The following is a 27,559-nucleotide window of genomic DNA, read 5'->3' as shown; positions in this document are numbered from 1 at the left end:
AGAGAGATAAAGAAACTTTTCTAGGCCATATGTGGTGGCTCATGCCTGTATTCCCAGCATTTTGGGAGGCCGAGGTGGGAGAACTGCTTGAGCCCAGAAGTTTGAAACCAGCCTGGGCAACATAGTGAGATCCCCATCTCTACCGAAAATTTTAAAAATTAGCCAGTCATAGTGGTGTGAGCCTGTGGTTCCAGCTACTCAGAAGGCTGAGCCTGGGAGGTCGAGGCTGCAGTGAGTCCTGATTGTGCCACTGTACTCCAGCCTGGGCAACAGAGTGAGACCTTGTCTTAAAAAGAAAAGAAAAGAAAAGAAAAGGGCCGGGCTTGGTGGTTCACGCCTGTAATCCCAGCACTTTGGGAGGCTGAGGAGGGTGGATCACCTGAGGTCAGGAGTTCGAGACCAGCCTGGCCAACATGGTGAAACCCCATCTCTACTAAAAATACAAAAATTAGCCAGGCATGGTGGTGCATGCCTGTAATCCCAGCTACTCGGGAGGCTGAGGCAGAAGAATCACTTGAACCCAGGGGGTGGAGATTGCAGAGAGCCGAGATCAGGCCATTGCACTCCAGCCTGGGCAACAAGAGCAAAACTCTGTCTGAAAAAAAAAAAAGAAGAAAGAAAGAAAGAAAGAAAAAGAAAGAAACCTGTCCAGGTTCATCTAGGAGAAACTCGCTGCAGTCAGATTTGAGCTGAGGCATCAGGTCCTGAGCCTTTTTTTTTTTTTTTCTTTTTGAGATAGGATCTTGCTCTATCACCCAGGCCAGAGTGCAGTGACATGATCATGGCACACTGCAGCCTCAACCTCCCATGCTCAAGCAATCCTCCCACCTCAGCCTCCCAAGCAGCTGGTACTGCAGGTGCACACCACCATGTCTGGATAATTTTTGTATTTTTTTGTAGAGGCAGGGTTTTGACATGTTTCCCATGCTGGTCTTGAACTCCTGGGCTCAAGCAATCCTCCCACCTTAGCCTCCCAAAGTGTTGGGATTATAGGTATGAGCCACTGAGGGTGGCCACTGAGCTCTTAATCATCACGCTATCCTTACTTTCTCACATCCTGATAGGAGATAACAAGTGCCAAGGCTGGAGCGTGGGACCTGGCCTGTGGTAGGTGCTCAACAAATGCTAGAGAGTGAATTGAGTTGAATGGTTTCTACATCCAGGGAGAGGGGGAAAAATCACCCAAAGATGTTACTGGCCATGATGTCTCATGCTTTTTATTTGATAAGACTCAACATCTCTAATGAGTTTTCAGATCTCTAATGAGAAAGAGATGTTAAAAAAAATTCAGAAAAAAAATTCAGAATGGTGTCCCACTCAAAGCTTGCGGGGGGTGGGGGGTGGGCGTCTAAAGCCGGTCAATCTACCTCAAAGGGGTGATCATGGGTTTCAACTTCAGAATGTGAAGATGGCGCAGGCATATTGGGGAAGAAGGAAGGGTACAGGGTAGTCAATCTGGTCCCAACCATCCTACCCCCGCTACCCCTAACTTCTGAATCTCTCTCCAAGTCACTCTATATCATCGGCACTGCAAATACTGACTTTCTCTTCACGGACAACTGGGAGAGATTTAATCTAAGAAAGACTCAGTGGAAGAAACGCATGGATATTATTTTCCAATCAAGGTGCCACACAGAATGGAGACCCATCCTGACTCCAAATTCTCTTTCAATTCAGGTCATTAATCTTATCCACCCTCCTTTAAGCTCCGTATAGATCTCAGGTAGACCAGAGAGCCTTCCCTTTGAGTCTGGGGTCTTTTCTATAATCAAACAGTTTCTCACCTGAACTGTATCAACCAGGAATCTCGTAGGTCACACACTTCTTCCAACAAAGAGGAACTGTGAAAACATTACGTTGGCCAGGCACAGTGGCTCATGCCTGTAATCCCAGCACTTTGGGATGCCAAGGCGGGCAGATCACGAGGTCAAGAGATCGAGACCACCCTGGCCAACATGATGAAACCCCGTCTTTATTAAAAATACAAAAATTAGCTGGGCCTGGTGACACACGTTTGTAGTCCCAGCTACTCTGGAGGCTGAGGCAGAATCTCTTGAACCCGGGATGCGGAGGTTGCAGTGAGCTGAGATTGTGCCACTACACTCCAGCCTGGTGAGAGGGCAAGACTCTGTCTCAAAAAAAAAAAAAGAAAGAAAATATTATGCTAAGTAGTGAAATCTTCAGTCCTGCCCCCCGCCCCCCACCACCTACAGCTCTTTCAGAAGTTAAGAAAACAACAGGAAAAAGAACAATTCTGTTGATTGAACCAAGACTCAAGATATCATGAATTAATCCAAGTCTCAGAAAATAATTTAAAAAAAAAAAGACAATCCCGATGAGGTTACAGGACACAAAAGATAACAAGAGTCATCACCGAATAAGACTAGGAGGCCTTCCGGAAAGGGATAATTTTCTGAAAAGCTTGCCGAAACTCTTCATTAAACACAGTGTAGATTATTGGATTGATGAGGGAGTTTAAATAGCCTAGCCAGGTGAAGAAGTCAAAGAGCGCCGGGTGGATCCAGCAGGAGTCCCGGCAGATGGGGAGGACCAGAGACACCACGAAGAAGGGCAGCCAGCAGATGATAAAGGCCCCCAGAATGATGCCCAGGGTTTTAGTGGCTTTCCTTTCTCGAGCAGCAGAAATCCTCTTGCGTTCCAGGGCACTGTCAGCAAGCTTGATTTTCACGTGGTTGAAAAAGAGAGGGGAGCCAGCCGAATGCGAGTGCCCCTCATGGAGGCTGGAGTTGAGTGAGCAGAGCGAGGACCCCGCAGAGCCTGTGATGAGGTGGGCCGTGGTGAAGCGCTTCCCATAGAGTGAGGGTGGATTCAGGATGCGGTTCCGGGCAGCCCGGTAGATCCGGCCATATAGGATGATGAGCAACACCGAGGGAATGTAGAAGGCCCCACAGGTGGAGTAGATGGTGTAGAAGATCTGAGAGGTGTTCACCAGACAGTCCGACATCTCCTCCTGGGCCTTGGCCTGCCGCCAGAAGAGCGGGGGGATGGAGATGCAGATGGAGATGGCCCAGACAATGGCGATCATGGTGGCCGCGTGGCCAGCCGTCCTGCGTTTACTGTATTCCAGGGCATCTGTGATTGCCCAGTACCTGTCCAGAGCAATGACACAGAGATGCAGGATGGAGGCTGTGCAGCACGTGATGTCAGAAGACAGCCAGATGTCACACAAGATTTGGCCAAAGTTCCAGGTGTGGGTGATGGTATAGGCGATGCTGATGGGCATGACCAAGATGGAAACCAAGAGGTCGGTGGTGGCCAGGGAGCCAATCAGGTAGTTGGCAGGGGTGTGGAGCTTCCTGGTGAGTAAGATGGTGGTGAGTACAAAGGCATTGGAGAGGACTGTGGCCAGTGTGATGATGGAAAGGACCACGGCAAGGGAGATCTTGAGCGCCTGGAGGGTCCTGGGATCCCAAGCCTCTGAGGTTTCTGTGGCATTCAGGGATCTGTTGGAGGCCTCCTGGGGAAGGCCTTCTGCTGACTGGTTCAGTGGGGACATGCTAGGTGGCTCTCTCTTCCCACAGACCTCCACACATTTGGCTCCTTCCTTCAAGGTTGTCCTGACAACAGAGCAAAGTCATCCTTCTGCTTCGCACTGGTGGGAGCCGTACACCAGAACAGACCACAGTGAAAAGGTCTCAAGACCAGACTATTCTCTAAGTACAGCTGCAATAAAATAAAATTAAATAATAATAATAATAATATTAAACAAGACCGGACTATCTGAAGAATGCTGAGACAACTACCAGCTGGTAGTTAAAGGTCTTTCCTAAACCACAGGAATTCCAAGATGTCTCAGGGTCCTGGAACTTTTCCCAGCAGATGGTCATGCCCAGGGGACACATGCTGAATTTGTTAGACAATTATCAGGGGATCACACCCAGGTGGGCAATGCCCTGGGATTCTTGCCTTTGGCACCTGGCTCTTTTCAAAGCTTGAGACATTCGTGTGTTTAATGAGAACTTCAGAATTCCCCTCACAGTAATTGAAACGATTCTGGATTTAGGGTTGCTTCTGAGGAGCTTTTAAAACTAGACACAAAAAGAAGTTCCAGCTGATTCAGAGAAGCAGTCCAGTCAGCACAGCAGCTCGCGGTTTTCTCAGGTTCATCTTGATGCATCCTGAGCTACTTAACTTCGGTTCCTATCCCACTGATCGTTTTAGAGCCTGAACAGACAAAACATCCTGGTTACCAAGACTCGAAGAATGCATAAGCTGGGACCAGGCAAAACAAACAGATCACTGTGGGCTCACAGAGCAGGGACACGTTCAGAAGATCTGGGATTTAAAAAAGAAAAAAAATAGAGTTAGGTTCTAGAAGGACAATGTGGAAGCCTGAAATGAACTGTATGATTAAAAAGATACTACTTAAAGCTGGCCATGGTGCTGTGAAACTGGCATTCTAAAAAGTATCAGAATACAGGGAGGGTGATGTGCCCCACCCATGCAATTCCCAGAGGGGATGAAGTGTCGTAGCTTTTGGAATCATCACAAGCTTGTTAGAAGTACATGAAATCAGCTCTGTAAGTTGTGAATCAGAAAGCATCATTTTATTTATTTAGCAACAATGGAAACAAAATAAAACTGTACACAGGGAACGATAAAGGCCATCAGGAAAGAAACCAAATTGTTACAATGTATTTCTCTACAAAGGTATGGGGGGGGTGGCCTTTTTTCTACTCATTTGAATTTTCCAAATGTCCTATAGTGAGCATGAATAATTTTTTTTTTTTGAGACAGAGTCTCGCTCTGTTGCCAGGCTAGAGTGCAGTGATGCAATCTCGGCTCACTGCAACCTCTGCCTCCTGGGTTCAAGCGATTGTCCTGCCTCAGCCTCCCAAGTAGCTGGGACTACAGGCACATGCCATCACGCCCAACTAATTTTTGTATTTTTGTAGAGACGGGGTTTCACCATGTTGGCCAGTCTGGTCTCAAACTCCTGACCTCATGATCCGCTGCCTCGGCCGCCCAAAGTGCTGGGATTACAGGCATGAACTACTGTGGCTGGCCCCTTGAAGCTTTTTCAGACCTTGTCCTATGTACCTTTTCTTCTGGTTGTTCATTTGAATCCTATATAATAAATCAGTAATTTTAAAAATCATTTGTTTATTTATTCATTTTGAGATAGGATCTAGCTCTGTCCCCCAGGCTAGAGTGCAATGGCATGACCACAGCTCACTGCAGCCTCGACCTCCTGGATCAAGTGACCCTCCAACCTTAGCCTCCCAAGTAGCTGGAACTACAGGTGCACACCACCGTGCCCAGCTAATTGTTTTTTATTTGTTTGTTTGTTTTCACAGAGGCAGGGTCTTGCTATGTTGCCAGGGCTGGTCTCAAACTCCTGGACTTAAGCGATCCTCCAGCCTTGACCTCCCAAAGTGCTGGGATTACAGGTGTGAGCGGCTTTAGCTTCTTAACGTTTTAAAAATCAATCACCAGCTGGGTGCAGTGGCTCTTGACTGTAATCCCAGCACTTTGGGAGGCCGAGGTGGGTGGATCACCTGAGGTCGGGAGTTCGAGACCAGCCTGACCAACATGGAGAAACCCCGTCTCTACTAAAAAAACAAAATTAGCCGTGCGTGGTGGTGCATGCCTGTAATCCCAGCTACTCGGGAGGCTGAGGCAGGGGAATTGCTTGAACCCGGGAGGTGGAAGTTGCAGTGAGTCAAGATCGTGCCATTATACTCTAGCCTGGGCAACCAGAGTGAAACTCTCCCAAAAAAAAAAAGAAGCAGCAGCTAAACCTGCAATGCAGTATTTTCCCTCCCACTCCCCAAATTTGTGTGTGCTTCATTAAAAAAAAATCTGCCTGGAGGAGAGGGGAAAGCCTCAATTTAAGAAAACCAATCCTAAGCCACCAACTCCAAAACATATATTACCGTTTAAAGGATATTGTAACAATATCTTTTGAAGAGCTCTTGCTATATTCCAGGCACTGAGCTAGCTTTGGGGCTAAGAGTCATCCAACCTGTAAAGTGGGCAACGTGGCTCCCAACTTATAATGACCCGACCAATGCTCAGAGAGGTGATGTCACCTGCCCAAGGCCACCTGGCTGGAAGTGGAAAAACCAGGTCCAGAGCTCTCAAGAAATTTCTACCCTTGCCTACATTGCCTCAGTTGAGGATGAAAAGCCTTAAGGCATGCGTGTATAGCTGGTGTGATGACTCCCTCCTGCTCCCACTCGCCCCAGGCTCCACCCCAAAAGCCTCCGGCTGAAGTTTTGCTCCCATTTTGGTTCACGTGGAAAATGTGAACTCTGGTTGGCTCGTTTGAAACTTTCTTCCCTGCAGACAGTCTGGGTGACTGAGGTGCGTCATTTCCCAAGGAAGCCTGGTGTGCCTGCCCCACAAACTCATGCGGTCACTCCTTGAGTTCCAAGCATTCCAGTGACCTAATTTCAGTGAAAGGCCTGGGTTCAGAAAGGCTCAAGGGGCTGGTGTGTGTGTAAGCCCTCCAGCCCTCGGCAACATCTTGGGAAAAGGGACAGGGACACAGGGACAGGAGCAGACAGACTTGGTTAGGAAGGCTAGACTGTAGCTTTGCAAGAAGTAACACAATTCAGAGGCTATCTCCCCTCCTGCCTGCTATCCTTCCCCATTGTGAACAAAGGTAGGAGAATTTCTCATAATCTAGCTACCTTTGGAGACATGGACTGTAGCTCTATAAGCAACTGTCTCTTTCCCGTCACACTTCAAATAATAAAATAAAAAATACAGGCCAGGCATGGTGGCTCACACCTGTAATCCCAGCCCTTTGGGAGGCTGAGGCGTGTGGATCACCTGAGGTCAGGAGGTCGAGACCAGCCTGGCCAACATGGTGAAACCCCATCTCTACTAAAATGCAAAAATTAGCTGGGCATTGTGGTGGGCACCCAGCTACTCAGGAGGCTGAGGCAGGAGAATCACTCGAATCCGTGAGGCAGAGGTTGCAGTGAGCCAAGATTGCACCATTGCACTCTAGCCTGGGCGACAGAGCAAGACTCCACCTAAAAAAAAAAAAAAAAATTAAAATGACAATGAAGGCCGGGTGTGGCGGCTTATGCCAGTAATCCCAACACTTTGGGAGGCCCAGCTGGGAGGATCGCTTGGGCCCAGGAGTTCAAGACCAGCCTGGGCAACATAGCAAGACTATCTATTTTAAACAAAAGAAAAAAGAAAGAAAAATTAAAATGACAACAAGATACCATTTTCACCTAGTAGAAAAGTACAACATTTTAAATCTGATCATGTCATGTCAGTTAATAAGAGTGTGGAGCTTGGGAGACTGAGGCAGGAGGACTGCTTGAGCCCAGGAGTTCAAGATCAGCCTGGGCAACACAGTGAGATCCTGTCTCTTAAAAAAAAAAAAAGTGTGGGCTGGGAGCAATGGCTCACGCCTGTAATCCCAGCACTTTGGGAGGCCGAGGCAGGCGGATCATGAGGTCAGGAGATCAAGACCATGGTGAAACCCCGTCTCTACTAAAAATACAAAAAAAAAAAAAAAAATTAGCCGGGCACAGTGGCGAGCGCCTGTAGTCCCAGCTACTCGGGAGGCTGAGGCAGGAGAATGGCGTGAACCCAGGAGGAGGAGCTTGCAGTGAGCCGAGATCGCGCCACTGCACTCCAGCCTGGGTGACGGAGCGAGACTCCGTCTCAAAAAAAAAAAAAAAAAAAGTGTGGAGCAATTTTCTACCACTAGTAGAGTAAAAATTGGAGAAACTTCATAAGCAAACAATGTGGTATTATTTCATAAAACTAAAGATGTGATGACTACCTCATGATTCAGCAATTCCGCTGCTGGGTATGCATGGCAGAGAAACTCTTCTGTGTTCACTAGAAGACAGCAACAAGAATGGTCCTAGTAGCATGAAATAGCAAACAACTAAAAACAACCAAACGTCCATCAACAGCAGAATGGTAGCATATGGCGTATTCCTATGATGGAGGGCTACAGAGAAGCAAAACAGAGTAAACCACAGCTACACATACCAAAATGGTGATTGTCACAAACAAGGCAGAGTGCCAAAGTCAAAAACACGCAAGAAGAAACAAACTGTTAGGGAGATAAATATATGTGGCAAAACCATAGGGAAAAGCAAAGAAATTATAAATATAAAATTCAGGATAGTGGTTACTCCTGAAGGGAAAAGGAAGAAGGAATATAATCATAAAGGGTTTTAAAAGTTTCAATTATGTTCTTTTCACGATCTCGGCTCACTGCAACCTCCACCTCCCAGGTTTAAGCAATTCTCCTGCCTCAGCCTCCCAAGTAGCTAGGATTACAGGTGTGTACCACCATGCCCGGCTAATTTTTGTATTTTTTTTTTTAGTAGAGATGGGGTTTCGCCATGTTGGCCAGCCTGCCTTGGCCTCCCAAAGTGCTGGGATTATAGGCGTGAGCCACCATGCCAGGCCTTTTTGAGAAAGGGTCTCACTCTGTCACCTAGGCTGGAGTGCAGGGGCATGATCACAGCTCACTGCAGTCTTGACCTCCTGGGCTCAAGTGATCCTCCCACCTCAGCCTCCTGAGTAGCTGGGACCACAGATACACACTACCACTCCCAAGTGATTTTTAAATTTTTTTGTAGAGGTGGGGTCTCCCTATGTTGTCCAGGCTTGTCTTCAAACTCCTGGACTCAAGCAATTCTCCCACCTTGGCCTTCTAAAGTGCTGGGATTACAGGTGTGAGCCGCCACGCCTGGTCTTTTTTTTTTTTTTTTTTTTTTTTTTTAGAGAGAGGGTCTTGCTCTGTCACCCAGATATAGTGGCACAGTCATAGCTCACTGCAGCCTTGAACTTCTGGGCTCAAGTGATCCTCCCAACTTGGCCTCCCAAAGTTGGGATTATAGGCATCAGCCACCATGCCCAGCCTGATGTTGTATTTTTTAAGTAGGTGGTGAGTACATTAATATTAATTGTTATTCGTGTGTGTGTGTGTGTGTGTGTGTGTGTGTGTGTACTGCTTTGTAGGGAATGATGTATTTGTGATTTTTCTTTCTTTCTTTCTTTTTCTTGAGGGGGAAGGAGTCTTCTTCTGTCACCCAGCCTGGAATGCAGTGATGCAAATCTTCGCTCACTGCAACCTCCACCTTCCGGGTTCAAGTGATCCTCCCACCTCAGCCTCCTGAGTAACTGGGACTACGAGCACGTACCACCATGCCTGGCTAATCTTTGTATTTTTAGTAAATATGGGGTTTCACCATGTTGGCCAGGCTGGTGTTGAGTTCCTGACCTCAGGTGATCTGCCCACCTCAGCCTCCCAAAGTGCTGGGATTACAGGCATGAGCCACCATGCTCGGTAGTATAAGTAATTTTTCTCAATCTATTTTGTATATTATGAAAAAGAACCCTATCACCAGCAATAATATATTGATACATTAATACCTATTGATAATTTTTAGTGCAGAAGATCTGCACTCTGGTCCCAGCTCTGCCACTGACCAGCTGGGTAACCATGGGCAAAGCACAGCCTCTTTGACCCTTAGTTACTTCCTTGGTGAAATGGGAACAAAAGCCTGGCTCTGCTGTCCGAAAGGAGTATTGAGTAGCGCCAGCAAGATCATGTATGTGTTGCGTTGTAAACAGTGGAGTCCTGAACAATTGTCATGATGCTAACAAAGAAGGAGTACAGTGGCTAAGAGCAGGCATTCTCAGCTCCCAATTCCTATTGCTTCACTTTCTTGCTGTGGCCACTGGGCAAATCACTTCACCTCTCTGAGCCTGCACAGCCTCAGTGATGGAGATGATAATCCAAATCTCACAGGAGTTTGGGGAGAACTGTCAATATCATGGAAACCAAATGCTCAACATAGTCAATGGTTTCTTTTTGTTTGTTTATTTATTTATTTCTTTATGGATAGGGTCTCCCTGTGTCGCCCAGGCTGGTCTCAAATTCCTGGCCTCAAGTGATCCTTTCACCTTGGCCTCCCAAACTGTTGGGATTATAGACCTGAGCCACCATGCCTGGCCTTGTAGTAAAATGGTGACCACAAATGTGACTTCTCTGGTTCTCTATGGTGCATCCAACCAAATTCAGGTCTCCAGGCAACAAGATCACTTCCCTCACCAGAAACAAAGTATCACTGCCCGTTTTGGTGACAGATGTCTGCCATTGTCAGAAACCCAGACATACCAAGGAGCTTCCTCCCTGCCCACCCATTTTCCCAGGGGCCATGACAGCAGCAGCAAAAGCAAGGACCTTTCTCGGCCCCCACCTCCACCTCCAGGCCACAGCATCTCCCCTGAAGTCCAGATCACATGGACTCCAGCCACACCATGCCTCTCCCAGCTCTGGCATCTCTGAAGAGGGGTGGAAAGAGAAAAGCAGACAGACAGACTTATGTCCCAATCCCAGCCTGTTCCAGAGACCACTTTTGATCACAGCTGATTGGACCAGGGTGGACATGTGACCCAAAATGAGCCAATCAGATTCTCTCTTGGGAATTTAGAATGGAGACCATGGGGAGCTGGGCTGGATAGAAGATGGGGGAAGATAAATCTGCAGGCCAAGGGTCCTGAGGCTGGAGTCAGGCCGCAGCCTTTACCAAAGCCAAGGAAGGTTTTGGGGGAATAGAAAAGCCAAAGGTAAACAAAAAGCAGGTCTGTAGAGAGGGGCAGGAGAATGGAGCAGAGAAAGAAGCTGAGGGAGAGGAACCACCTGTCCTGGGAGAGGAGAATGAAGGAGGCTTCCAGGCCAGGGAATACTCCTTCCCATCCCTGTATGTCCATGAGCGACCTTCTATCCAGGAAACCTCATTTGTACCAACTCATGTTTTCCCAGCTGAGCCAGTTTACATGGACACAGCAGCCTCTGAGAAATGGTAGTAAGACAGGGAACTTTCTTCTTCTTCTTTTTCATTTTAAGAGGCAGGGACTTCCTCTGTTGTCCAGGTTGGAGTGCAGTGGCATGATCATGGCTCTCACTGCAGCCTCGATCTCCCAGGTTCAAGTGATCCTTCCACCTCAGCCCTCCAAGTAGCTGGGACTACAGACACAAGCCACCATGCCCAGCAAATTTTCAATATTTTTTTGTAGAGATGGGGTCTTCCTGTGTTGCCCAGGCTGGTATGGAACTCCTGGGCTCAAGTGATCCTCCTGCCTCAGCCTCCCAAAGTGCTGGGATTAGAGGCTGAGCCACTGTGCCCAGCCAACACAGGGGACTTTTGGTTCCTTCCCACCAACCAATCCCTACTGTGGGGTCCAAGTCCTTTCACCTCCTGGACCCTTCTTCCTCATCTGTAAATTGGGATAATGACATCTTTCACCCAGAATTGTGATGCGGCTTCACTGAAGTAGGGAGAACATGCCTAGCACAGTGGCTGGCACACAGCAGGTGTTTTTTTAATTTTTGTTTTATTTTTCGTGTTTTTTGTTGTTGTTGTTGTTGTTGTTTTGTTTGTTTGTTTGTTTTTTGAGACAGAGTCTCACTCTGTTGCCCAGGCTGGAGTATAGTGACCCAATCTCAGCTCACTGCAACCTTTGCCTCCCAGGTTCAACCTATTCTCCTGCCTCAGCCTCCTGTGTAGCTGAGATTACAGGTATGCACCACCACGACCGACTAATTTTTCTATTTTTAGTAGGGGGTTTCACCATGTTGGCCAGGCTGGTTTCGTACTCCTGGCCTCAAGGGATCTGCCCGTCTGAGCCTCCCAAAGTGCTGGGGGATCTACCCGCCTCGGCCTCCCAAAGTGCTGGGGTTACATGCATGAGCCACTGCACCTGGCCAGCAAAAGCTGGCCTCTTACAAAAGCAAAAGCTGGCCTCTTACAAAAGCAAAAGCTGGCCTCTTACAAAAGCTTCCTATCCAGGGCTCATTCAGCCTGCAGGAAGATCTGTTGCCTCCACTTTCTGAGGGCTCTTTAACTAAGTGAGTCATAAAACCTTGCCAGGAACAAAAAGGATGTATGGGTTTAATGTGTCCTTAGAAGCCAGTCTCATCTTTTTGGAAGAAAAAAATAAGGCTCTGTGATAAAAAGATTTGTTGCAGTAGAATACATCCCCCACACAGTAATTTGTGGCTGTTCTTTCTGTAGAAGCTGTGTACACAGATGAGTGAGCTCTGGATGGAGAAATCACTCTGCACAAATCAGGACAGGGCTTTATATTTTACAAAATGCACCCACAGGTGTTATTTCATCTCATTCTCTCTCCTGCATGGGACCTCCTACAGCCTCAGTTTTCTCCTCTGCAAAAATCAGGGTATCAAGTCTACCTCCCAGAGATATAATGAGGATTGGATAGAATACATGTGGGAAGAATCTGGAAAGTTTCTTCCTTCTTTTTTTTTTTGAGACAGAGTCTCACTCTGTCACCAAGGCTGGTGTGCAGTGGGGCAATCTCGGCTCAATGCTACCTCCGCCTCCCAGGTTCAGGCGATTCTCCTGTCTCAGCCTCCGGAGTAGCCGGCCACCACGCCTGGCTAATTTTTTAATTTTTAGTAGGGATGGGGTTTCGCAATGTTGGCCAGGCTGGTCTCGAACTACTGACCTCAGGTGATCCCCCACCTCGGCTTCCCAAAGTGCTGGGATTACAGGCATCAGCCACTGCGCCCGGCCAAATCTGGAAAGTTTTAACACGGGTATGGGTGTGTGTGTACGTGTATGCATCTCCCCCATCTCATGCTCTCTCTTTCCACCTGTATCTGAGTGCCAGTTTTAAAATCTAATCACTATCTTGAGGTGTAAGCAAATCAGTCTTGCACCTCAGTTTCTCTAATCATAAAATCTGGAAAATGAGCAGGGCATGGTGGCTCACGCCTGTAATCCCAGTGCTTTGGGAGGATGAAGTGAGATCACTTGAGGCCAGGAGTTTGAGACCAGCATGAGCAACATAGCGAGACCTCATCTCTCCAAAATATTTAACAATTAGCCAGGCATGGTGGCATGCATCTATAGTCTTAGCTACTTGGGAGGCTGAGGTGGGAGAACTGCTTGAGCCCAAGAGTTTGAGGTTACAGTGAGCTATGATGGTACCACTGCACTCTAGCCTCGGCAACAGAGTGAGCCCCTATCTTAAAACAAACAAACAAAAACCTCTGTGAAACATAGAAAATAAAAAGTCACCAAACTTCCAGCCCAGTACTTCCATTCCTAGCTGTACACCCAAGAAAAACATGTATGTACATCCACCAAAAGATACATGCAAGAATTGTTCACAGCAGCACTATTCATAACAACCCCAAATTAATTGTTCACAGCAGCACTATTCATAACAACCCCAAATTGCAAACTACCTAAACAAACATCTACAGTAGAATGGGGCCAGGCACAGTGGCTCATACCTATAATCCCAGCACTTTGGGAGGCCGAGGCAGAAGGACTGCTTGAGGTTAGGAGTTTGAGACCAGCCTGGGCAATACAGGGAGACCGTCTCTAGAAAAAAATGTTAAAAAAAATTAGCGCTTGCCTACTGCCATGTAAGACATGACTTTGCTCCTCCTTGGCTTTTCACCATGATTGTGAGGCCTCCGCAGCCATGTGGAACTGTGAGTCAATTCAGCCTCTTTCTTTATAAATTACCCAGTCTCTTTTTTTTTTTTTTGAGACGGAGTCTCACTCTGTCACCCAGGCTGGAGTGCAGTGGCACAATCTCGGCTCACTGCAAGCTCCGCCTCCCAGGTTCACGCCATTCTCCTGCCTCAGCCTCCCGAGTAGCTGGGACTACAGGCACTGGCCACCACGCCTGGATAATTTTTGTATTTTTTAGTAGAGACAGGGTTTCACCGTGTTAGCCAGGATGGTCTCGATCTCCTGACCTCGTGATCCACCCGCCTCGGCCTCCCAAAGTGCTGGGATTACAGGCATGAGCCACCATGCCCGGCCACACTCATTTTTTTCATGTGGAAAATGCGAACAATAACAGCACCAATGTCACATGACTGTCACATGAGTGACAGGTAGGTGACTTGCCCAAGATCACATGGCAGTTTAGTGTCCCTCTCAGCTCAGCTCAATGCTTCTACTGCCCTGTGCCACCTCTCCCTGCCCCCATCAAAAGGAGTATTTTTTTTGTCCGTTGATTCTGGGTTCAGCATGGACTCGCTATGGCCAACAGAATGAGGCAGAAGTGACAGTAAGCCAGTGCCAAATGTAGTCCTCTAGAGGCTGTGCATGTTTCTGCTTGCGCTCTGTCATTGCAATCCCTGGGCTATGCGCACTGGTCCCTGCAGGGAGAGACAAGGACATGGAGCAGAGCTGTTCCAGCCAAACCCGGCCTAGAACAGAGCCTCTCACACACCAGCAGACACATGTGCGAGCCCAGCTAAGATCAGCAGAAATACCCAGCCAAGGGTATCTATCCAGAGGAAAAGAAGTCATTATACAAAAAAGATACTTGCACATGCATGTTTATAGCAGCACAATTCGCAACTGCAAAATCATAGAACCAACCCAAATGCCCATCAATCAACAAGTAGATAAAGAAACTGTGATTTATACGATGGAATACTATCCAGTCATAAAAAGGATTGAATTAACGGCATTTGCAACTACCTGGATGAAACTGGAGACTATTATATTCTAAGTGAAGTAACTCAGGAATGGAAAACCAAACATTGTATGTTCTCACTGATATGTGGGAACTAAACTATGAGGATGCAAAGGCATAAGAATGATACAATGGACTTTGGGGACTTGGGGGGAAGGGTGGGAGGGGGTAAGGGATAAAAGACTACAAATAGGGTGCAGTGTATGCTGCTTAGGTGATGGGTGCACCAAAATCTGACGAATCACCTCTAAAGAACTTATTCATGTAACCAAATACCACCCGTACCCCAATAACCTATGGGAAAAAAAAGAAATATCCAGCCAAGTTCAGATTAAATCAGCCAACCTCCGAATACATGATTTGTAGTAATAAATGCTGTTGTTTTAATTCACTGAGTTTGAGGGTAGCTTGTTACACAGCAATGCCAATTGATAAAGTCCCTTCATTCATTAAGTGTGTGTTTTTGTTTTATTTTTGAGACAGAGTTTCACTCTTGTTGCCCAGGCTGGAGTGCAATGGCGCTATCTTAGCTCATTGCAACTTCCGCCTCCCGGGTTCAAGTGATTCTCCTGCCTCAGCCTCCCGAGTAGCTGGGATTACAGGCATGCGCCACCAGGTCCAGCTAGTTTTGTATTTTTAGTAGAGATGGGGTTTCATCAGTTGGTCAGGCTGGTCTCGAACTCCTGACCTCAGGTGACCCACCCTCCTCAGCCTCCCAAAGTGTTGGGATTACAGGCGTGTGCCACTGCACCTGGCCTCTTCATTCATTGAATGACTTGATTCTGTCCATTCTACTGCCCACACCTAACTGTGCCTTGACTCTTCTCTCCCCCTCCACTCCCACTGCCATTGTTCTGTTTCAGGAGAGTGAAACCATCCTTCTTGGCTTCAATGGTCTCCCAGCCTCTACCCCTGGCTCCTCTCCATTCTCTAACCATATCCCACCCAGAATCTTCCTTCCTTTCTTTCTTTTTTTTTTTTTTTTTTTTGAGATGGAGTCTCGCTCTGTCACCCAGGCTGCAGTGTGCAGTGCAGTGGTGCGATCTCGGCTCACTGCAAGCTCCACCTCCTGGGTTCACGCCATTCTCCTGCCTCAGCCTCCCGAGTAGCTGGGACTACAGGTGCCCACCACCATACCCAGCTAATTTTTTTGTATTTTTAGTAGAGACGGGGTTTCACCGTGGTTTCGATCTCCTGACCTCGTGATCCACCCACCTCGGCCTCCCAAAGTGCTGGGATTACAGGCGTGAGCCAGTGCGCCGGGCCCAGAATCTTCCTTTCAACTAACAGTCTGACCAGGTCACTCCCTTAAAATCCTCCAGTGGCTCCCACTGCACCTGGGATTAAGCCCAGGCTTCACAGCTTGGTTTAAGAGACTCTTCATGAACTGGTGTTTCCTTCCATCTCCAGCCCCATCTCCCAGCATAGCTGGCTGTGACCTGCATACTCCAGCAGCACAGACCTGCCTGTTCTTCTGCCAGTACCCTCCTGCCATACCCCAGGCTCCGGTGCTGTTTCCTGCTGATCCTTTGTCCCTGCTGTGTCCTCTGACTGGAAAATGTCCTTTCTTCAGTCCCCTGGCTGCCTAATTCCAAGTCACCCTTCAGAGCTAGGCTCTGGTGTCTCCCCAGGAAGCCTTCCCTAACCTCCCCCCAAGCCCAGCTTGGCTCAGGTACCCCTTTCCTGAGAGCCCGCCACCCTAGCTCTCACCATATTAGACTGACTCTGACACAGTAACAGGAGCTCCTTGAGTGTAGGGACCATGTCTCATTCACCCCTATAGCCCTGACGCCTGGCCCAGAGCAAGGGATCAATACCCGTCTATGAAAGGCTCCAGGAACTGGTGGGGAATGGGCCCTGAGAACAGAGCACACGCCTGAGAGGCAGAGGCCCTGGGCTTTAGCTTGGCTTTGCTGCTAACTTTCTGTGTGACCTAAGATAAGTCAGTTCCTCCTCCGAGCCTCAGTTTCTCCAACTTGAAAATGAGGTAGTTGGACCAGATCAGAGATTCTCTTGGTGAGCATCAGAACCACCTACCTTGAAGAGCTTTAAAAATACAAGTCAGGCCGGGCACAGTGGCTCAAATCTGTAATCTCAGGACATTGGGAGGCCAAGGCAGGCAGATCACTTGAGGTCAGGAGTTCGAGACCAGCTGGCCAACATGGAGAAACCCCGTCTCTACTAAAAAAAAATACAAAAATTATCTGGGTGTGGTGTGTGGTGGTACGTGCCTGTAGTCCCTGCTAGTCAGGAGGCTGAGGCAGGAGAATCGCTTGAACCCAGGAAGCAGAGGTTGCAGTGAGCTGAGATCGTGCTACTGCACTCCAGCCTCGGTAACAGAATGAGACTCCATCTCAAGAAAAAAAAAATCTGTTAAAAACAACAACAGATATCTAGGCCTCACCCTCCAGGGGGCAGAGCCCAGGCACTGATTTTTGAAAACTTCTCAAGTGCTTCTAAGGTAAAACCAAGATGAAAAACCACTGGCCTGGATGATACCTAGTTATCTTCATCACTGACAATTTGGCTACCTTAAAAAAGTCAAAGACAGGTGAAACCTGTTTTCAAGGCCTTTGCAATGCTTAGGGAAATAAGAGGCCCCCAGTGCCTTCCTGCTTTCAGCCTTGCACTGGATCTCTACAAGTCTTCAACAGGCAAGAGACCACCTCAAACAACCAAACACACTGTTAAAAGCCAAGAGCCTCTTTTTTTTTTTTTTTTTGAGGCGGAGTCTTGCTCTGTCACCAAGACTGGAGTACAGTGGTGCGATCTCAGCTCACTGCAACCTTTGCCCACCAGGGTCAAGCAATTCTCCTACCTTAGCCTCCTGAGTAGCTGGGATTACACCATGTACCACCACACCTTGCTAAATTGTGTATGTTTTTAGTAGAGACAGGGTTTCACCATGTTGGTCAGGCTGGTCTCGAACTCTTGACCTCAGGTGATCCGCCCACCTTGGCCTCCCAAAGTGCTGGGATTATAGGCGTGAGCCACTGCACCCGGCCTGCAAGAGCCTTTGAAGTTAACAACTCACTATATTCGCCCATGCTGTGGGAAAGTGGGTAAAGAGGTTTTAAATTCTTACCATCTGGCCAGGCACGGTGGCTCATGCCTGTAATCCCAGCACTTTCGGAGATGGAGGTGGGCAGATTGCTTGAGCCCAGGAGTTCAAGACCAGCCTGGGCAACATGGCAAAAGCCCATCTCTACAAAAAATACAAAAATTAGCCAGGTGGCTGGGCATGATGGCTCATGCCTGTAATCCCAGCACTTTGGGAGGTCGAGGCGGGTGGAACACCTGAGATCAGGAGTTTGAGACCAGCCTGACCAACATGGTGAAACTCTGTCTCTAATAAAAATACAAAAGTAGCTGGGCATGGAGGCACATGCCTGTAATCCCAGCTACTTGGGAGGCTGGGGCAGGAAAATCGCTTGAACCCAGGAGGCGGAGGTTGCAGTGAGCCGAGATCATGCCATTGCACTCTAGCCTGGGCAACAAGAGCGAAACCCCATCTCAAAAGAAAAAAGAAAGAAAGAAAGAAAAAAAAATTAGCCAGGCATGGTGTCTCAAAAGAAAAGAAAAGAAAAGAAAAATCACCAACTGCTCCTATTATTACTAATTGGGGGTGGGGGAAATGAATTAGTGCACCCATTTTACAGACAAAGAAACTGAGGTCCAGAGAGGTAAAATGACTGGCTCCCAGCCACACAGGTAATATATGGCACAGCTGGGATTGAGAGCCAAAGTTCAGAAATAAAATAGCCACTATTGGCCATGTGTGGCCATTGGGCACTTGAAATGTAGCCCCTGAGATGTACCTGGTTCAAAAAAAGAATGTAAAAAAAGAATATAAAATATCTCACTAATAAATGTATTAGTTACATGTTGAAATGGTAATATTTTGGGTGCAGTAGGTTAATAGAATATATAAAATTTTCACTTTTTTTTTTTTTTTTTTTTTTTGAGACAGTCTTGCTCTGTCACCCAGGCTGGAGTGAAGTGGCACAATCTCAGCTGACTGCAACCTCTTCCTCCCTGGTTCAAGCAATTCTCCTGCCTCAGCCTCCTGGGTAGCTGAAATTACAGGTGCGCACCACCAGCATGCCCGGCTAATTTTTGTATTTTTAGTAGAGACAGGGTTTCACCATGTTGGCTAGGCTGGCCTCCAACTCCTGACCTCAGGTGATCCGCCCGCCTCGGCCTCCCAAAGTGCCTGGGTATATAGGCGTGAGCTACCGCACCCAGCCTAGTTTCACTTTTTAAAAATGTGGCTACTTTGAAATTTCCTAAATTGAAAAATCACATTTGTCACTCATGTTATATTTCTATAGGTCAGTCCTGCTCTAGCAGTGGCTCTCAGTACAGGTGATATTGCTCCCTAGGGCTCACATCAGGAGTCTGTCCTCAGGGAACTGCATTTCCAGGGAGGGGGTTGGGACAGTAGGGAGGGGGGGGGGCGCTATGTGGGCATGGGGATGAGGAGGGGTCATAATGGCCCCAGTAGTAAAGTAGTGGCCAACATTTATTGAGAGTTTACTATCTGCCAGGCACTGTTCTAAGCTTCTCATGTATTAACTCATTTAAGTCTGACCGCAACCCTCTGTAGTCAATCCTATTATTATTATCAATTATTCCCACTTCCCAGGGGAGGAAAGTGAGGCTCAGAGAAATGGCTTGCCTAAGACCCCGGAGATAGGGCACTGTGGATCTAGGATTGGAATCTGGGCTTGCCCGACTCCATGCTCCACCATCCATAAAAGGTGCCAGGTAAAGTCAATTCCACTTCCTTCTTTCCACAAATACCTACCCCACACATTCAAGAAATCTGTACTGGGTACCTGTGATGTGCCAGGCTCCATCACTATCACCTGAGCAGGCCCTCTCTCTGACAGGCCTGGTGACGGCAGCTTGGCACAACCCAAAGGAAGGGGAAGGAAGTGGTGACTGTGGCACTTCTCACACTTGAATGTGTACATGCTTACCTAGGGATCTTATTAAAAATGAGGATTCTGATTCTGTGGGTCTGCAGGGTTTTGTTTGCTTGTTTGTTTTGGGACAGGGTCTCACTCTGTCACCCAGGCTGGAGTGCAATGATGTGATCTCGGCTCACTGCAATCTCCCAGGTTCAAGTGATCCTCCTGCCTCTGTTTCTTTAGTAGCTGGGACTACAGGTATGTGCCACCATGCCCGGCTAATTTTTGTAGTTTTAATAGAGACAGGGTTTCACCATGTTGGCCAGGCTGGTCTCAAACTCTTGGCCTCAAGTGATTCACTCGCCTCGACCTCCCAAAATGCTGGGATTATAGGCGTGAGCCACCACGCCCAGCCACGTCTGCAGTTCTGACAAGCTCTCAGGTGATGCCTGCCACACGGTGGTTGTGTGAGGGGTAGCAGTAGTGTCAGCCCTGGGATTTCAGAAGGGTATCAGGGTGTCAGATGGGAAGGACTCTTAGGAATCATCTAGTCCGACTCCCTCATGATGCTGACAGGAATTGGGCTCAGAGAGGGCAAGACACTTGCTCAAGGTAACACAGTGTGTTACAGGCTGAGACCAAGTCTTCAGACTCCCACCAGGGCTCCTTCTACTGGCTCCTGCTTGCAACAGGAATTTGAAATGAAAGAGAGAAAGCTCTCAGGCCCATTTCACACTATATGCTTCCGGCATTTTCAAGTCTCCCCCCAGCTCTCATCTGAGTTTCCACACCAGGTGAGTAATCCTGGGAGCCGACTGGCAGGGCTGACCATACTTTGCAAGAAGCCTTTAGAACTGCATCCCCCCTATACTGGAGCCCAACCTCTCTCTTCTCTTCTCCCCCAGATGCTGCACACCTGGGTCTGCAGAGAACACTTTGAGCTGATGGAGTGAATATTTCCAGGACAGAGGAGAAGCTATCTTCTCTAGACTGGATAAACAAGGTACTAACAACAGGAATTCATTTTCTTGAAACCAAACACCAAATTTGTTAGTGTTTACAGGATACAAACTTGCTATTCATCATGTGCTTTTTCTTCTGGGAGCCACAATACAGGTGTGATTCAGAGCACAAGCTTTGGAGCTAGATACAGCTATGGAGTCAGGTAGACTGAACTCACGTGTCAGCTCAGCCGTTTTTCTAGCTTTGTGACCTTAGGCAAGTTACTCAACCTCTCTGTTTCCTCATCTATTCAACTACAATATACTTAAAGCCTACCACATGTTGGCATGAGCAATGCAGATGTGGACTCTCCTCTTAGGAGGACTTACAATGGCCCTGGGGAAACGATCCTGCAATGAGGACCACAGATATGATGAGGATAACGGTGGGGCATGCAGGGAGCTATGGGAAGGAAAGTAGGGGGGCAGGTAGCCTGCTGCAACCCTGAGGCTTCACTGTGAAAGTGGCTTTGAAGCTGAGCGTGGGAGGACAAATAAAATTAACAAGTGAAATTGAAATTTCATACCATGTCCTGAGTTAAAAACAAGGAATTAGCAAGTGAAGAGAAGCTGGGTCCAATGATACCTATTCCACAGTATTGAACCTTGGAGAACTCTTCCCTGCAATACACTCCAAATCCTTTTTATGTATGTATGTATGTATGTATTTTTATTTATTTATTTTTAGGCAGGCTCACTCTCTCTGTTGCCTAGGCTGGAGTACAGTGGCACGATCGTGGCTCACTGCAGCCTCAACCTCCTGAGCTCAAGCCTTCCTCCTGCCTCAGCCTCCCAAGTTGCTAGAACTGCAGGTGCACCATCATGCCTGGCAAATTTTTAAAAATTTTTTTATAGAGATGGGGTCTCCCTATGTTGCCCAGGCTGATCTTGAACTCCTAGGTTCAAGTGATCTTCCTGCCTCAGCCTCCCAAAGTACCAGATTACAGTTGTGAATCATCATGCCCAGCCCCAAATCCTTTTCTACATTTCCTATTGTTTACCTATCCAGAGATCACACAGCCCGGTCATTTCCTCTCATCCTCCTATTCACCTGGACTGAACAAAAGACCCCACCTCCAGCCCACCTCTTGGCTGAGACCTTTGGCTGCAAAAACATTGCAGTTCTGTCACTTCCTTGAGTCTCTGCGCAGGCTATTCCCTCTATCTGCTCATCTCCCCCACCCTCTCAGGAAGTTTCCTGGTAACTAGGGAGGGACCTGATCACTTCCCTTCTCTCCACGCCACTGGTCTTCTAATGTATACATCACACTGGACTCCCCTGGACTGGAATCTCTTGCCTACCCCACATCTGTCTCCTTGCTGGACTTGAGTTCTGGAAGGAAGGGGCAACTCATGCCATGAAGCCCAGTGCCCTGTGTGTGGGTGCCCATCCCTCTCACCTACCATCCAGCTCCAACTTCACTCTCAAGACCAAGTTTAACTCTCCCCTCTTTACTGAAACTTGTCCTCCTCCTTCTGCCCAAGTGGAGCCAGCCTCTCTCTGTGCCAACACAGTGCCTCGTGTTTAGGATTTGTAATACACATCTCATTATCCTGCAGTCCAATCCTGCAGGGATACGGCTTTGTTCATAGCTATATATTTTAGGCTTAATACTTACAGATGCTGAGATTTACTCAAAGAATGAATAAAAAAAGAATACTGACAGTTTCACCTTTCTTTGACCCCTCTCTCTGTACCTCTGGCCCCAAATATCCTTTGGTCATCCCTCCTTTATGTCCCACAGGGGCTCCAAACTCAAGCCACCTCACTCACAGCAAGCCCTCCTGAGTGCCTCTTTTTTTTTTTTTTTCTTAAGACGGGAGTCTCACTCTGTTGTCTAGGCTGGAGCACAGCGGCTCAATCTCCACTCACTGCAACCTCTGCCTCCCGGGTTCAAGCGATTCTCCTGCCTCAGCCTCCCAAGCAGCTGGGATTACAGGTGCATGCCACCACATCCAGCTAATTTCTGTATTTTTGTAGAGACAGGGTTTCACCATGTTGGCCAGGCTGGTCTCGAACTCGTGACCTCAAGTAATCCACCTGCCTCAGCTTCCCAAAGTGCTGGGATTACAGGAGTGAACCACCATATCTGGCCAGCGCCTCTTTTGTAGCAGACCTTATCCTGTTCTTCCACACCTAGCCCAAGCTTTGAATTCTTCCTTACTCTCTTCCCCAGCACTTAACCAGTTATTTCATAAAAACAATAAGGGTTGGGAGGCCGAGGCTGGCGGATCATGAGGTCAGATCAAGACCATCCTGGCCAACATGGTGAAACCCCGTCTCTACTAAAAACACAAAAATTAGCTGTGCATGGTGGCGTGCGCCTATAGTCCCAGCTACTTGGGAGGCTGAGGCAGGAGGATCGCTTGAGCGTGTGAGACAGAGGTTGCAGTGAGCTGAAATCGCACCATTGCATTCCAGCCTGGGCGACAGAGCCAGACTCCGTCTAAAAACAAAACAAAACAAAAACAATAAGGAAGCAGAGGCTCACATATCAATGGCAAAGTCTAGGGTCTTTCTCTTAATAGGCCAGACCTTTCACTCCCCTACACATTCTGTATTCTCTCCCTTGTCTTCACTAAACACGTTCGGGGCATTCGTGTCTTAGTTCAGGGTGTTCCATCTGCCTAGAAGAGCAATCTTTCCCATTCCCTTTCATACATATCTGTTGTACTCCTGTCTGCTTTCTAAATTTTGTTTGTTTGTTTGTTTTTTAGAGATGGGGTCTCATCATGTTGCACAGGCTAATCTCAAACTCCTGGGCTCCAGCAGTTTGCCCACCTGGGCTTCCCAAAGTGGTGGGATACAGGTGTGAGCCACGCTACCCAGCCCCTCTCTCTGCTTTCTGAGGTCCTTTTCAAAAGCTACCTCCTCCAGGAAGTCTTCCCTGGACAACTGACTGCAAAATCTCTCTCCTTTAAGCCCTCTCCCGACTCCAGGTTTGTTTGTGTCTCTCATTGCCTACTGCTGGAAGTTCCTTGAAGATTTACCTATTTTCTTCCCACTCCAGTGTTCAGAGCACAGTAGACTGGCAAATAATAGGAAATAACTTCTCTTGTAAGGCTCAAGTAGGCCCTGGAGAAAGATCAGTATTTCCTCTTCTCCATTTAAAGTTTTTGGCTGGGGGCAATGGCTCACGCCTGTAATTCCAACACTTCGGGAGGCTGAGGTAGGAGGATCACTTGAGCTCAGGAGTTCGAGACCAGCCAGGGCAACATGGCGAAACCCCATCTCTACAAAAGATACAAAAATTAGCTGGGCGTGATGGTGCGTGCCTGTAGTCCCAGCTACTCTGGAGGCTGAGGTGGAAGGATGTCTTGAGCCCAAAAGGTGGAAGTTGCAGTGAGCCCAGAGTGCACTGCTGCACTCTAGCCTGGGTGACAAAGCCAGACTCTGTCATCATTCATTCATTCATTCATTCATGCATGCATTCATTCATTCATTCATTCATTCATAAATAAATACATTTCTCCAACAGCTCCCACTTCACTCTGAATAAAATTCAAAGCTCCCACGGCTTACAAGGCCCTACGCGATCTGCTGCCACCCCGGCCGTCTCTCTGACCTCATCTCCTACCAGCTGCCCGTCTTAAATATCACCCCTTTGGCAACACCTTGACCAGCCAACATAAAGCACCTCCCCTCCTCCACCACATCACCCTGGTTTATGCTAATTTTAGCACTTAACCTGATCTGATATTTTCTGCCTGTTTGTTTATTGCGTATCTTTCCCCACACACCCTCCACCTGCCCCATGCCCTGCTAACATACACCTCCTGTCTAGCTCATCCCTATATCCCCAGAGCCTAGAACAGTGCCTGGCTGAAAATAAATAGGTGGGTCAACAGCCTGAGGAGCGATCTGGGCTAGAGGCATACATGTATGAGTCATGTGCATAGAGGTGATAACTAAAGCCAATGGGGTGGGTGAGATCACCCAGAGAGAGTGTCTACTAGGAGAGGAGCAGAGGGCCTGGGGGAGCAGAGCATCTAAGGGCTGTAGAAAGGAGAATGAAGCCGCAAAAAGATGAGGGAACAACGTAACAGTGTCAAGTCACAGGGGCCCAGAGAAGAGAGTGTTTTGGGGAGAAGAAACGGTCAGCAGTGTCAACTGCTGCTGAGAGCAGTGAAAGACTGAGCAGGCCAGGCTCCATGGCTCATACCTGTAGTCCCAGCATTTTGGGAGGCCAAGGAGGGTGGATTCTTTGAGCCCAAGAGTTCGAGGCCAGCCTGGGCAACATGGCGACACCCTGTCTCTACAAAAAATGCAAAAATTAGCCAGGCATGGAGTCGCATGCCTGTAGTCCCAGCTACTGGGGAGGCTGAGGCAGGAGGATCACTTGAACTCAGGAGGTTGAGGTTGCAGTGAGCCATGATCACACCACTACACTCCAGCCTGGGTGACAGAGCACCACCCTGTCTCAAAAACAAAAACAAATAAGCAAAAAGACTGAGTGGTGTCTGCTGAATTCAGCTTCCTGGAAGACATGGCTGACCCCTGCCCCTCTGTGGGCCTTAGACGGGAAACATCTGTGCAATGAAAGAGACCTCTCAGGTCTGGGAACTCCATACTCTGAGAATCTGTATTTCTGCTCACATTCACATCACTCTCACCAAAAAGAATAGTCATCCATCCATGGCCTAGGAGAGAAGAGATGACCCAGTGCTCCCGCCCTCATTATTGATCTGTCAGGTAACTGACAAACTCTAAGGAAGCATCTCTGTTTTTCTGGCCCTGTACTAGGTTCTGGAAGGCAGTGAGCCAGCAGGCAGGCCTGGGACTGGGAAGCCAGCACTAGGGCTCAGGGCTTCTGTGGCTGCAGAGACATGATCTCCATCCCCCACCCACGGGCTGCACTGGGACTTACTTGTTCATGAGATCAAAGCCTTGGTCTGACAGCAGGGCCCTGAAGTGCTTGTAGAGGCTGTTGTAGGGGTAGAGGCCCTAGCCCCTGCCAGTCAAGTCCAGCTGGCCTGGTCCCTCCCTCCTAGCCACCCTCTAGGTCCCAGCTTCCTGGATGTCTCAATGACAAAGGCTGCCTACTTCTCCCCACCAGTGGAGCAGGACTAAAGACTGAAAAAGGCTGGCTACCCCAATGGCCTCACTTGCTGCTGATAAAGTGTCCCCAAATGTCCTTGTGAGGAGGGCTGAGACCCCAGCCAGTGGCTGTGTGATCCAGAGGACAGCACAGACCCACACCACGGGCTCAACTGGAAAACACTGGAAGCTGGTTGCAAGGAAGAGTGGAGCGGTTGCTGCTGCTGCTACTCAGAGAAATGATGGCCACTAGTGGCTGAGCTCTGGTTTGGAGCCAGGGGCTGTGCTGAGTGACAATCCCATTAGATTTGTACAGTAAGCCTGTGGGGTGAGAATTGTTGTCCCCACTTCATATGGGAGGAAACCACACCTCAAAGAAGGTAAGGGCTTTCCTGAGATCACACAGCTAGTAGGTGGCCAAGGCCAGTTTGCTAATGCAACCACCCTGACTGAGAGCCCTGCTCTTAATCCCGAACTTTCCCAGACCTGGGGACTTTAGTCTTAGATTCTTCTACTGGTAGTGTGACCTTGGGCAAGACGGATTCCCCACTCTCCCCATTTGTAATAAAGCAGATTTCTCAGTGCCCTTCCAGTTCCGGCATTATGTGATTAGTTAGGATTTATACAGAACTTTACAGTTTCTAAAAAAAGCATCTAGCGGGGATCTCACTTATTTCCACGGACCCTGCAAGGTGAGAGAATGCACCTCTATTTGACAGACGTGCAAACTGAGGCTTGGAGAGATGCAGTGACCTGCCCAAGGTCACAGAGCCGGTCAGCCCCAGCCTGGAGCCAGCCGGGGCTCCACACCGGACCCCCTTCAACTCCCTCCAGAGAGGGGAGGCCCCTCCGCGGCGCCGCGCCCGAACCTGGCCAGCAGGGGGCAGCGCCCGGCTTCCCTTGGCGCCCGGGGCCCCTCGGGGGGCGTCGCGGTCCCCGGCCCCGGGGTGCTTCCTGCCCCTCCAGTTCTCGCCTGGGCGCTGGGCACCCCCAACGCGCGCGTGGGATCCCGCAGCCTCCCCGGGCGCTGCCTCAGTCCTCCCTTTTCTCCCGGGTCTCTGGACGGCGACCCCCGGTGGCCTCCCTCCGGCCGGGCAGGTCCTCCGGGGCCCTCTCCCTGGCGCGCGCCCGTCCGAGGGCACAGAGAGGCGGGACGCCCCGGGCCCCCGAGGCCCCAGGAGGGGCGCCGCTCCCGGCCTCAGTTCCCCGCGGACGGCCGCTGGGGCCAGGCTGCAGACGCGGCCCCTAGAGCTTACCCGCTGCCCAGCGGGCAGGTGCGCACACCCGGCGTACCCGCCCGATCCACTTCCTCGCGCGGCGTCTCCCCGTCGCGGCCGCCTTGTCTCCGCCGCGACCCTCGCCGAGCTCGGGGGCCGCCCGCCCCGCCGCCCCGGGGCCCTTCCCGGCTCGCGCCCTCGCGATCCCGCACCTGCCTCCGCCCCTCCCAGCGCCCTGCGGCTCCTTCTCCGCGCTCCCCTTCCCGCGCCCGCCGCTCCTCCTTGCTCCCTCCTCCAGCTCCTCCCTCGCCGGGCTCCCTCCCTACTCGGCCCCCCGCCCGCCCGTAGGAAGGCTTGGCCCCCGGCCTCCCCGCTCGGGCTGGTCCGGAGCTCCGAGCCCCGGCCTGCGACTCGTAGCAGCCCCCGCCCAGCACCCGGGGTGGGTACGCGCAGCGGAAGGGAGGTGGAAAAGGCCCCGGGCCAGCGCTCTCCGGCCCCCACCTGTAGGAGGGCAGGTGGGCTGGCTCTGGGGTAGGGGTCTGCAGGGAGGTGTGCCATGCCCAGAGACACTTGGTGAAAGTCCAGCCTCCCCTATCCGTCCGGGTGTCCCGTGTTCATTCCTAGTTGGATTTTTGTTTTCTTCGTCTAACAAATATTGATTGATCTACTGTGTCAGGCATGTTCTAGGCACTGGGGATACAGCAGTGAACAAAACAGAGGTAGACCTAAGGGAGCTGCCGTTCTGTTGTGGGGAGACAATACATTTAATACGCAAAATGCATAAAATATTTATAGAGGTAAAGGGTAGGAGGATAAGAAAGCAGAGAAAGAAGGTAGGGAGTGGAAGTGAGGGCTCAGGGGCACCTCCCTGCAACAGTAGCATTTGAGCAAAGTCAGGAGGTGAAGGAG

General features: G+C 49.2%; 1 protein-coding gene across 1 annotated transcript; it reads right to left on the bottom strand.

The window, feature by feature from the left end:
* Positions 1 to 1,199: 1,199 nt before the first annotated feature.
* On the bottom strand, positions 1,200 to 26,901 carry HTR1D (5-hydroxytryptamine receptor 1D). The gene is made up of 2 exons (XM_034957910.4): positions 26,690 to 26,901; positions 1,200 to 4,296 (listed from the first exon to the last, which is right to left on the bottom strand). Exon 2 carries the CDS (start codon positions 3,515 to 3,517, stop codon positions 2,384 to 2,386), a length of 1,134 nt encoding a protein of 377 aa, XP_034813801.3. The 5' UTR covers positions 3,518 to 4,296; positions 26,690 to 26,901; the 3' UTR covers positions 1,200 to 2,383.
* Between the last annotated feature and the right edge of the window lie 658 nt (positions 26,902 to 27,559).

The sequence above is a fragment of the Pan paniscus genome, chromosome 1, assembly GCF_029289425.2.
Source record: "Pan paniscus chromosome 1, NHGRI_mPanPan1-v2.0_pri, whole genome shotgun sequence".
Lineage (NCBI taxonomy): Eukaryota > Metazoa > Chordata > Mammalia > Primates > Hominidae > Pan > Pan paniscus.
Note: the sequence above shows the minus strand (reverse complement) of the source record. Positions and strands in the feature narration are given on the sequence as shown.

What these genes read in the sequence shown, in the direction of transcription:
- HTR1D (XM_034957910.4), bottom strand. Translation starts at nt 3,517, where the DNA reads ATGTCCCCACTGAACCAGTCAGCAGAAGGCCTTCCCCAGGAGGCCTCC.